The sequence below is a fragment of the Mytilus edulis genome, chromosome 13, assembly GCF_963676685.1.
Source record: "Mytilus edulis chromosome 13, xbMytEdul2.2, whole genome shotgun sequence".
Classification (NCBI taxonomy): domain Eukaryota; kingdom Metazoa; phylum Mollusca; class Bivalvia; order Mytilida; family Mytilidae; genus Mytilus; species Mytilus edulis.
Genome location: NC_092356.1, coordinates 55,753,508 through 55,766,648, shown reverse-complemented (window position 1 = coordinate 55,766,648; position 13,141 = coordinate 55,753,508). Strand labels below are relative to the sequence as shown.

Genomic DNA, 13,141 nt, shown 5'->3' with positions numbered 1-13,141 from the left:
GGGGGACCTTTTCCGGGACGTCGGGATTGATTCTTTCGGGATCCGTTAATTTCTTTTTTCGAATTTCGGCATGTCATGAATTTTTTTTTAAATTCGGGACTCGGGATTTCATTGATGGATCACGGGACCCCTCCCAACCCCTTTTTTCCTTCCATGCTCACCTACAATTCCCGTCTGGTTTTTTTCTTCTTCAAATTTAATTACTATATATATTTACAAAAAGGAACTAAATAAGTTGTTATGCTAGTGAAGCTATTTCACGGTGGCCGTTGAGGGCTGTTTAGTGGTTACCTCCCCCTTTTCTCCTTCGGGTCCCGGATCTTCGCTACTTCAATTATCCGTTATCCCCAGGAACTAATGCTTTCAGACAAGCACTGATTGTTCAACTAACTATATTTTCTGCGACGGCCGTAACATTCGACATTTATAACCCTGTAAGCGCCTCTTATGTTATTTTTACTTCCCGTTAACGTTTACAGATCGCCATGTTCTGCCGACAAGGACCGTAAAGCCGATGATAACACGGATTTTTAAGATAACTGTGACCCTATTGAAGACGTAAGTCCTTGATATAAATAATGTTGATGTTTTAACCGTTAATTCACCGACAATATTCGAAAAAATCTTAACATAATCCTTGTATTTTGTGTAACCGATACCGCTTCACCTCACCGAATCCCGGACAGGTTAATGTTGACACCACATTTTTCTCGATTTATTTAAAATTCCGCGTATTGATAGCAACAAAATAGTCATGCCGATTTCTTCTTATATGCAATTTTCGTCAGATTTAACGGTTGCAATTTTAAGAAATGCCAATGTTTACGAGATGTCAGAAAGGCTCGTTTCATTTCCGTCAATAATCTATTTTTGCTACGTGAAGGTAAATTCGATCTACGCTTGCGCGTATTATTAAAGAGGGTCTCTGAGGGATATTGCAATCTAATCTATACTTTCTCTGATAAAGCGCATATTTCGTGTCCAAGCCCATTGCAAATTAATGGTTATTTCATGAAATATACAAAATTTGACACATTGATATTCATATTTATAATAACTTTAAAAAAAAAAAAAAAAAAAAGTTTCAAAAACAAAATCAAGATAAGAACTACATGTATAATCTGATCATAATATACAAATTGGACTTTTAATACTTCAAATATTGCTCCAGATCCCAGATGGGGGCGGCAAAGGGATGGATGTTTATTTCCCAAATCCCCTTTTTTTGTTAAAAAAATTACAATATACCCCCTTTTTTTACCCCTATATATATAGCTATATACTAATTTCCACAAGGGTGAAAATTCTCTCTCAAGAAAAACTAATGATAGACAATTCAAATCTAAATCAAATACATTAATTGTATATATATATATATATATAAAAGAACTGAGTGGATAATTTGGTTTTTTATAACACATACTATATGGTTGTCACTGAGCAAAAGGTGAATAGAAAGAAATTACCAGAGTTGAATTATTGAGAACAAATAAAAAGATCTATAATTTTCAAAGAAGTGAAAAAAAATGTGTGAATCAATGATTTACCTGCATGCAAAAGATTTTTTGTGGGCAGATTTGATCATGATGTATATCATACCCGTAGCCAGGGGCAAACCCCCCCCCCCCCCCCCCCCCCCCCCACCCTTGAAATCAAATAAGCACTGTTAAAGTCAACGTTTTGTTCAAATTGTGACTGTTAAAGTTGAGTTCATGAGTCCAACGAACCCCCCTTGAAAATTCCTGGCTACGGGCCTGTATATATGTGTCATACCTAGCATATGGTCAGTTTCCTGCTGAAGCAGGGGTTTTGCTCATTCAGCATATGACAGTGCTTAAGTTCTATTGGTTTTAAATCACTTGGTGAATTTTAATTTATTGAATAAGTTCCCCCCTTTGTATTATTGATAAGGTAAGATTGATAGGACTGGAGGGTTGTATTACATATATATGTTGTGTGAAGTATATTTTTGTGTATGTATACATATGTGATTTAAATATTCATGCAGATATGTGTAACAATTTTTTGTGTATTTAAAACAGCAGTGTTGAGGTGTACATGTAGCTTTGCAATTTAAGTATGACTGCATACTGTTAATTTAAAGTATGAAGAATACAAAAACTCAATTAACAGTATGCTATTTCCTTTCTAAATGTTTTTTCAAAGGCATATATATTATCATGGTGTGAAGTACATGAGACTAGTATTATCATTATGGGGTAAAGTTTTAATACAGAATGTCAAGGTTGTTACAAAAGAACTAATTTGAAAGTTTTCATAATAATTATAAGCTTTAATACTACCTTTTATGGTGGCCTAGGGTTGGAAAAATTGTATAAAATTTGAGTGTATATTAAAAAATTCTTTTTGGTTTCAGTTATCTGTTTATTTCCTGTTTACAGTCCTGGGCAATCATTATTTAAGATGTAAGTAAGTACTATTTACTTGTGTAAGTAGATTTGTAAGATTTTTATTTTATTTTCACGGTTTGAATTATCTCCCCTTAATCCTAAATTATCATCCAAAAATCAACTTTTACAAGTACATTTATTTAACAACTCCTTAAATTCCAGGAGGAAATCTAGCCAATTTTAAAAGGGGGTTTCTAACCCAGGATAAAGGGGGCGTTCCAACCAAATGTCCCCATTAATAATAAATAATAATAAATTTATTTATTTAAAGTGTCACATATTGATTGCCATAAAACATATATATATACAAATGTACAGGTACAACATTTATAATATTTACACATAAGACAATCAATATCCAGCCATAAATACTGACTTATGAGACATTGCCAATGCATTGATCCTCCCCTTTTGAATAGTAAACCTCCAATATAATTGGTGTGTACCAGCAAATAAAAAAAAAAATAGTCAAAATGTATACTTATATAAGTCAAAATTGTTCTTATAAACAGGAAATATTTTATATTCCTGACAATCTTCAAGATTTCAATAACTTTTTATACGACCGCAAAAATTGAAAATTTTTTGGTCGTATATTGGTATGACATTGGCGTCGTCGTCGTCCGAAGACATTTGGTTTTCGCACTCTAACTTTAGTATAAGTAAATAGAAATCTATGAAATTTAAAAACAAGGTTTATGACCAAAAAAAGGAAGGTTGGGATTGATTTTGGGAGTTTTGGTCCCAACAGTTTAGGAATTAGGGGCCAAAAAAGGTCCCCAATAAGCATTTTTCTTGGGTTTTCCACAATAACTTTAGTATAAGTAAATAGAAATCTATGAAATTTTAACACAAGGTTTATGACCACAAAAGGAAGGTTGGGATTGATTTTGGGAGTTTTGGTCCCAACAGTATAGGAATAAGGGGCCCAAAGGGTCCAAAATTGAACTTTGTTTGATTTCATCAAAAATTGAATAATTGGGATTTTTTGATATGCTGAATCTAAACATGTACTTAGATTTTTGGTTCTGGGCCCTGTTTTCAAGTTGGTCCAAATCAGGGTCCAAAATTAAACTTTTTTTTGTTTAATTTCAACAAAAATTGAATATATATGGGGTTCTTCAATATGCTGAATCTAACCATGTATTCAGATTTTTAATATTAGGGCCTGGTTATCAAATTGGTCCACATTGAGGTCTAAAGGGTCTAAAATTGAATATTATTTGATTTCATCAAAAATTGAATTCTTGGGGTTCTATGATATTCTGAATCAAACCATGTATTTAGATTTTGGATATTGGACCATAATAGGTAAATTTCCAATTTAAAATTTAAAGTTTTTAAGTTTAAGTTCTTAGACCACATTCATTCTGTGTCAGAAACCTATGTTGTGTCAACTATTTAATCACAATCCAAATTCAGAGCTGTATCAAGCTTAAATGTTGTGTCCATACTTGCCCCAACTGTTCAGGGTTCGACCTTTGCAGTTGTTAAAAGCTGCGCCCTGCAGAGCATCTGATAAGCTTTATCCTCAAAACAGAAATATTATCAAAATACAAAGAAATGAAGCACTTGCAATCCTATGTACCAATACAATTGTCCATGTACAATATATCAAGTACAGAGGGGAATAACTCTGGCTACTTTTGCAACAAAAATGTGTTTACTTAAGAAGCCTCCTTGTTGTCAGTGTGTTATCTACAAAAAAATTTAAAGTGAATCTGAATGAAAATATATTCCCATTCAAAAATTGAATAAAATAATCTGAAGATTTAATGTTTATATAATAGATGAAAGTATTAAAGATGCTAAATATAAAATAATCTTTATATATTGTTGTCATTTTAATGTCCAACACTACCATAACTACATGTATAAGGAAGTGATGGAATCGACACATTTTGTATTTGACGGCAAACAAAGCTAAGAAGAGGTAATAATCTTCAATTTTGTGTATTTTTATGCCCCTGCTGTAGTGAAGGTGGCATTATGTTTTAACCTTTTTGTCCCACAGACACATTAATCATTTACATGATATATTTTTATTTATAAATACCCCTGGTATGCAAAAGCTGGTGCAAAAAGTTTTCCGCCTCTATAAAGTGGCAGTAGCAAATAGTGTAGCTGTTAGACTGTGCCCATCCTTCCATCTTTTCATTCTTTTGAAATCAAACTATTGTCTCTTCTTTTTCTTATTCTTTCCTTCTGTCTATATTCATTTGTATTGTCTTTTTGTGATTAAGATTGTCTTCATGTAATCAAAACCCCTACATGTAATGATGTATGTGTCTCAGGCTTGATATATATCTATATCTTCAAGGGTTATAAATATTACAGGGATTTTCCAACCCTCTTATTTGGCTCAGAATATGGGCCCCTGTCCCAAAAAGAAATATGCTCTCTTTTTCCCAATTTTCAGCTCTAAAATTCCCAATTGTACATAGACATCAATGAAGGTTTTGTTGGTTTGGTAATGACAAATATGGTATTTTGTTTAAAAATCTCTTAAAATTGTTCATGATTTATGCAATTATAACTTATTCCTTCTCAGAATGCAGAATTTTGCTCGTAATTTTTCAAAATTTTCTTGGGGACCAAGTTGCATGCGAACTTTTATTCCCAATTGCATGGGCCCTGGCCCCTTTCCCTTAAACACTAGGCAAATCACTGAATAATCATTAATACTGGTAGTAAAAAACCAACATAGTGCAGTGAAATGAACATACTTTTAAGATCCTATCCAGAAAATTTCATGCAACTTTTAAATAGTATTTTATATTCAGATATAAAAGTAAGAAATAATGTGTATTTGAATATCAATATTTGTCAAGAAAACTGTTTAAAATCAAGTTAATGTCACAGAAGTTGTACATAAAACTGTGAACAAAGGGAGATAACTCAAATTTATAACTATAATATTTAGCTATAAAGGTGGCAGTTATTTTCATAAGTAGGGGCCAACTGACTGCAAAAGAGTGGGCATACTGCAGTCATGCTTCAGTGATTCCCTATATATGTAGTCAACCAAATCCCTCTGATTTTACAATAAATCTTTAGAATTTTGTGGATGTATGATTTAATTTTCCTGAAAAATCATACAAGCTTATACGCCTTTAAAATTTATGGTTTCAAGTATCTAAGATTTGTGCATACTCATATGAATATAGAAAACCTGCATTGAGATTAATAATATTAAACTTTTATTTCATTAACCATTGTTAACTATAAATCTATTATGTGTGCTTCCCATATCACACTATAAACTTTGACAACAAAAAAAGTAGGCGAGACTCTGGGTTCTGAGGAACTGTTACAAAATTATATTTATCACTTAGGTCTACTCTTATGTCCTTCTAAAATCAGCCGGTTGTCTAGAAATTTTTTTCTTCATGTCAACATATTTATTAATTTTTGGTACATTGGTGTTAGTGATGACTTTAAGATCAAGTACAAAATGTAATTGTACAAATGTAATTTTGTTCAAGATTTCAGACCTTTTAGCAAAATTAAAAAAATAATTCATTAAACTTGACTCCCCAAAATATTTTTGTTATGGCACTCAAATTAAGCTTGCATAAAATATTATCCCCATCAAAAACAGCCAGATTTGATATACTGTTAGATCCTCATGCCTTTTGTAAATCTAATGTTTGTAATATTTTGTCTTCATATTAATTACAAACTAACTGTTGACACTGATGACGCTATCAATACTGTAATTAACACATTTAAATCTTCTTTCTGTATGTTACATCACAGACAAGGCAAAAATCATTTGGAACTGTCTTGTATTTTGAGCCAAAGTTTGTAAATTCCTTGCATAAGTTGCACAAATTTTAGCACAAAAACAACATAGATATATATAGGATACTTAAATTTAAAAAATAGCATTTTTCACATGATTTTTGTATGACTTTGGTCAGAAGGGGTAAAATGGCAGAATATATCATGCTGTCTTTGTTGTTCAATAATTGGCCATTCAGTGATAAATGGATAGAAATTTTTAATATTTTTTTTAATTTTTTTTTTTACAGCAAACCAGATTCTGTTCATATCCTAAAAAAAGTGTAATTTCTTTTTCAGTTTTAAGAGACTGCAATACAAGTTGGTTGAAACACACCAAACTTAACATTATGGATGGGATGTTGATGGAATGGGAGAAAATGTTGCCTGACCCTAATGAACTTGATGACCTTGACATGATAGACAATGACCTCCCCTTGTTTGATAGAAAAAACGAGTCACCTAGTATACTGGATAGTGCAAATATGGAAGACTTTAATACTACAGACAATTCCATTCAAAGTCACAAGCCAAGGGATGTAATTCTGCAAGGTAAACAGGTAGGGGAAATAACTCAGTTATCTGTTGTCCAAGATAGTGCAGAAACTCTAAAGTTGATAGATGAACTTAACTCAACTAACATGACTAAGGTTCTTGAGGAAAGTCTTCCTGATGTGTCAAAAAGTAAAAAAAATGAAAAAGAAATGGTGCATGATAAGACCAAAACTAATGACCACACGACAACTGATCAATGTCATGTGAATGGAGAGGTCAAGAATGGGGAACCCAAGGTCCCTCCTCACACGGAAATACAAGGAAAACCATGTAATGGTAGTGATTATGATAAAAGTTTAACTAGTAATTTTGAAAACTGCGTAGACTCTCCTCTTCAAATAAGTGATGTAAGAACAGGAGATATACCGCCTGAAAAAGAATTTCAGTCTCAGGTGAAAAAAAGTAAGATAGATGAAATTGATGAAAATAATTTACTAGCTGGAGAGATCAATAAAGAGCACAACAATAAAGACAGTAGTGATATTGATCTTGCAATTTCAAATGATACTGGATCAGTTACTTCGTCGAATAATGAAAAAGAGGCTAAAACTGATGTATCGCTAGACAACAAAAATGATTCAAGCAAAAATAACAATGTCTTGGAAAAGAAAACAATTCATGAAAATGTAAAGCAAAGTTCATCAGAAGTTTCTAATGATACAGACATTAATTCATTAGAAATGAATAATAAGAATAAAGGGGAGATAACTCCCAATGAAAAAAATGACAATCATCAGGAAAAGAAGAATGATGACTATAATGACTTTGTTATGCTAGCTATAAAGGAAGAACCTATGGAGTATGATGAATATGCAAAGCCTCAAGAATTAATGACCAATTTTTATAATGATATGGATGGCCTGGTCAATGAGAGTGGTCAAGGGGATGGCTTTGGTGAATTGGATGCCTTTGGAACAAGCTGCCCTGTTACTGATTATACATTAACAGAAATGGGGATGTTTCAGTGTGTTTACTGTAGCGTAAAGCTTCCATCCTTTGAGGAATTTGAAACACATTTTAATTTGAGACATAGTTCAATGTACAAATGCAAATATTGTGGTGCTAAGTTTTACCGATCACAAAAACTTGCTATTCATTGTCGTATTTCACATTCTGAAGAAAAGGCCAGTGAAAACATGAAATCTGTTTATAAAAACAATAAACTTACACCTAATACAGTTACAAAGCGAAAAAAGGCCAAAGTATACAGAGATGAAGACGGCAACCAAATATATAAATGTGCTTATTGCTCAAAACAGTTTAGGGTTCAACAAGCAATGGCATCCCATGTAAGAAACGCTCATATTTATTTAACTACACAAAACAAAGATGCTAAGATTAAAAAGGGAAAGAATAGTCATGGAAAATTGGTGAAGCAAAAAGTTCGTCCTGAGACTGAAAATTCTAATTCAGACAAAGGGAACGAGAATGTAAAGGATGAAGAAAAAGAACAGAATGATGCTGATAAAGAAACTATGCGACGACAAGACGATAAAAAGCCAGTTCTACCTTACAGAAATATGTCATTTGAATCAGATTCTAGTCAAATAGAAGAATCTCTAGCCAATGCTGACTGTTCTTTGAAAAGAGAATTAAAAAGTAATCAAATTTATCATTGCTCAAAATGTACAAAATGGTTTTATCGTGAGAAACAAATGGAAAATCATGAAAAGAACTGCACGGGAATTAAACAAGAACCAGTTTTTGAGGAAATAGAACAAAAAATTAAAATGGATGTTGATAGTCAAGACACTGAGCAGAAACATGAGAAAGGCCGATTAGAAAACCAGACTAAAATAAACAATGTTGAATCAAAAATTAGGTCTGAGATTACGAAAAAGTTACGAGAGAAAATGTTAAAGAAGAAAAGCAAGGGTGTAACAATAATCAGCAAATCAGGAAATACTCGCCATGTTAAAGCATGTAAAGAGAGAATTAAGCCATGTGAAGATAACTTTCTTCCGAAGTACTTTTGTAAATATTGTCCGTCCTCATTCGAAGAAGGAAAGGTCATGAACTTGCACCTACTTAAACATTTAGGTGATGTTGTTCGGAGAACAGACCATTATAAATGTAAGATATGTAAATGTTTAAAGAGATCTACACCTATGTTATTACACTTACAGAAACACACTGCTTATGAAGTAAAACAACTTTATCAGTTACCAGCTATCCCAGAGTGCAGTATTTGTGGAAAACCATATTTAAATGGTCCACGTCTCAAAAATCATATGTTAAAACATGGCAATTGCAACAATAACACAAATCCTTTGAATTTAGATGCTGTTATAAAAGCAGGCTTAGTCAGCAGTTCTATTGCAAGTACATATTTAAACGTTAAAAAAAATGAAAAGTCTTCTTGTTTAAACGGCACTGAAACAAACAGTGAACATATATTTAGTGATATGGTTTCATCAAATGGGAAAATTGATGAATCCTCATTTATGTCCCAGAGACCTGTTAGTTTAGATGACATACCTTTTCAGTGTGGTATGTGTCGTGCTCGTTTCCCAAACTCACAATATCTTCTTCATCATATCACACTCCATATGCAAGGACCGTATGTATTTAAAATAGAAGTAGACAAAAAGGATAAGAACAAGAAAGAAAAAGCTGAAAGACCAAAATTAACTAGTGGCAACATTATGGTTCAGAGACAATCTGTTACGGTTCCAAAAGCAACGCACAAGATGGAGACATTGAAATCTATAGATATCTCGGGCACTACATCCATGACAACACCAATGGCAAAGCCTCTACCTATAATTATTAACATGCCAGATATTAAGAGATATTCAAATGATACTTCTGGTTTCCAAATGACAACTGGTACCAACTGTAACACTGTGAATTCCATTGCTCAGGATCATATGTACACCACCTCAATTTTACCACAATCAATAGTATCAACACAGACTGATAATCATGATAATCAAGATAATCATGATAATCATGATAATGATCATGATTCCTCAGAAACTGAATCATGTATTTCTTCAAATGTTGAATCACTGCCTGACTATGATACTGATGAATGTATACAAATGGAAAAACAAGCAAATAAACACAAAAAAGTCAAAACAGTGAAAACTGTGAAACGAACATCTTCTATTTGTGAAGGAAAAAATAATGTATTTGTAAGTACTAGGGTCGCAAATTTTAAGAAATGTTTTGATATTGCTAGCGGAGAATGGTTTGAATGTCCGTATTGTTTATTTTTATGTCAGACATCCGCTGAACTGGAACTTCACATGCAAAATCACAATGAGGGTAAGGATCTAAAAAGTGAACCGTGTCCAGTGTGTGATCGAAAGTTTGTATCTAAATGGCATCTCTCAAGACATTTATCATCTCATAAACAAAATCTGTATGTGTGTGCTTTCTGTGATCAATCTTTTGCAACCTCAATACTTGTCATGGAACATATGGCCGAAGTACATCAACGGTGACCGTGATAAATCATATATCAGCACCTCAGTTCTCGTCATGGAACAAATGGCCGAAGTACATCAACAATGTCTGTGATGAATTATATATGCCACCTCAGTTCTCGTCATGAAACAAATAGCCGAAGTACATCACACATGTCCATGATGAATTATATATCGCCACATCAGTTCTTGTCATGGAACATATGGCTAAAGTACATCAACAATGTCCATGATGCCACCTCTATTCTTGTCATGGAACATATAACCAAAATAAATCAACAATGGCTGAAGTACATCAACAATGCCTGTGATAGATCAAATATGTCACCTCAATTCTCGTCATGGAACATATGGCCAAAGTACACCAACTATGTCCATGATAAATCATATATGCCACCTCAGCTCTCAACATGGAACATATGGCTGAAGTACATCAACAATGACTGTGATTTTACTAAGCACTTAACAATTATAGATATACCTTAGATTCCTTGGACATTTTGTACATTATATACTGTAAACTCAGAAATTGTTGCAAGGTTTTATTAAAAATGTGAATAATTTGACTATCACAATATAATAAGGACTCACATGCTCAAAACAAATACATGTACATATATATGTATGCAGATTTTGATTGAAATCACAATTATTAGACTAAAAATTTTTTCCATGTTCAAAATATCTCAAAAATAAATGAAGGCAACATAAACAATTGATTCTGAATTTACAGTATACAATAATTTATTTGCCAAGTACCACCAATAACCCAATTACCAATGGGATTCTGTTATAACAAACTTTTATAACACCAAGTTATTTCCCTTTGTTTATTGTAGACTCAGGTTCTGAAACAGACAATGTATCATGCTATTCTGTAACTAACCTTGTTATTAGAGATTCATTTGTACAAGTTAATTACTTTAAGATAAATCACCATAGGCGTATCCAGGGGGCCTTGGGCCAGCCCCCCCTTTTTTTTTGGCGGGGAAAATTTGGTTCTTTATATAGGGGTTCACTTAAACAGATAACAGCGGGCCCTCCACTTATGAAAAGTTCTGGATTCGCCGCTAATCACATCAGTTTTCAGTTAATTAAAAGATCTATCTGGGGAAAAAAATCATCTCACTGTAATGTGTGTGACCTTCAAGTTTTCCAAATATCTTATCACATTTAATCATTTGTTGAGTTAGTAACATTTATTGATAATAGTTTCATTTATTTTTGAAAAAGAAAGGTAACAATAAAAGCCAAAATATGTTTTAAGCTTTGCATGATATACGTATTCTGCCCATTTCAAAACTTGTCTTCAATTGGCAAAGGGAAGCAACTTCTGTGAAAAAAAGTCTGCGCAATTGTTTTCATAAGAATAGTAGCTTATATATATTAGAAATATGATACAAAGCAAAATTATTACAGAACAGATTTTAGGTTTTCAAAAAAGATTGAATTGAAATTATATTCTTGTTGTTTTAACAAAAAGGAAACTGTTTTTGTGTCATATTGTAATACAAATGTATAAATCAATCAAAATCATGTTCTTCTTATATAGACAAACATATGATTAACTCCCTTATTTGGCAACTAAAATGTTCAAATGTTGTAAAATACTTTTAATTCCTTTAAAAATTATGCAAAAAAATATATTAAGGATGATAATGTGCAGAGAAATTTTGCTGTGATCAGGTGATGCCATAATCTTAACCTAATTTTATGGTTTATTGATTGGTGAGTTTATAAATATGCCCCAGCCATAGCTGAAGTGACATTAGGTTTTACCCTGTAAACTTAGATCAAGTACCAGTTTGGGAAGCAACACTTTTACCATTCCTCAGTTATGTCCCTTTATTACTTTATATGATATGCAAGTTGGGTGCATCATCTGTGTCCCATAGACACATTCCCAATTTATTTTAATGTCGGACTAATATCTCAAAGACTATTGGCATATCCAATCTATCAATTTAGTAAGAAAGATACATGTATTATTGTATGGGTTCTCTTATTCTATTTTCAAATAAAAAAGTAGCTAAACAATTCTTGAAAGTCTAATGAGTTCTGAACCAATAGAGGTATTTAGTAAGACTGATGTCATTTAATCAATCTTTTCATTGTCAATACATACAAGAGAGTGTTATTTTTTAGTTTTATAATGTATATTGAATTTTGTTATTAATGAACTTCAATGTTACAAAAAATGTACTTTTAGTTAAATACATTCTTCTTGTTCATACTATAAGTTTTATCAGTAAATCATAATTTTTTATTATGCAAATTACTGTAAATTCTGAAATTATTGCGTGCATTTATTATTGTGATTTTGTCATTTGAGTCTAAAATGCCATTTTAAATTTCATAAGTTTAAATTATATTGATTATTAGTTATAAGCCTTCACACATTTCACAATAATAAAAACATCGCAATAATTTCTGAATTTACAGTAAATTTTTTAAACAAAAAATGATGTTCAGATTTATGTTGAGATCAAATTTTGATGTATAATTTCCAGGATTAGATATAAACCTTTTATTCTTGCTTTTTTTCCCCCAATACATTTTTGGTCCAAATTTTGTTTAAATACACTTAGGGACTACATCAAAAGTTCAATGTAGGATTAAAAACTTAATTCACATAGTTTTTTCGCTGACCCCCCTACCCCCCTTCTTAACTTAATTTGGGAAAAATTGATTTACCTATATGGATATATGTAAAATCGATTTTAGATTAACAAAACTTGCAGCAATGTTGACCCCCCTACCCCCAAACTATTTGATTTAAGTTTTTTTATCCTACATCGATCTTTTGATGTCGTCCCTTATTTCTTTCTGTTTCCAACTTAAAGCTTCATTTGAGATTACGTCGGAATAGAGAAACTTATTCCACCGCCCTTTTGGTTAGAAAATTTATAATCAGTAAACACAGGACTTTATAATGACACAATAAGATCAATTTGAAGGCAA

The 13,141-nt window shown here is 32.2% G+C and overlaps 1 protein-coding gene across 4 annotated transcripts; it reads left to right on the top strand.

The window, feature by feature from the left end:
- Positions 1-450: 450 nt before the first annotated feature.
- LOC139501679 (zinc finger protein 91-like) lies at positions 451-12,308 on the top strand. 4 transcript variants are annotated; one of them, XM_071290827.1, is made up of 3 exons: positions 451-558; positions 2,378-2,426; positions 6,495-12,308. In XM_071290827.1, exon 3 carries the CDS (start codon positions 6,545-6,547, stop codon positions 10,196-10,198), a length of 3,654 nt encoding a protein of 1,217 aa, XP_071146928.1. In that variant the 5' UTR covers positions 451-558; positions 2,378-2,426; positions 6,495-6,544; the 3' UTR covers positions 10,199-12,308. The 4 variants fall into 4 exon arrangements, with proteins under 4 accessions (XP_071146928.1, XP_071146929.1, XP_071146930.1 ...); XM_071290828.1 differs by having other exon boundaries at positions 2,378-2,430; XM_071290829.1 differs by having other exon boundaries at positions 2,378-2,449.
- Positions 12,309-13,141: the final 833 nt, after the last annotated feature.

Bases quoted from the DNA above. Each gene is read 5' to 3' on its own strand.
- LOC139501679 (XM_071290827.1), top strand. From the start codon at position 6,545: ATGGATGGGATGTTGATGGAATGGGAGAAAATGTTGCCTGACCCTAAT.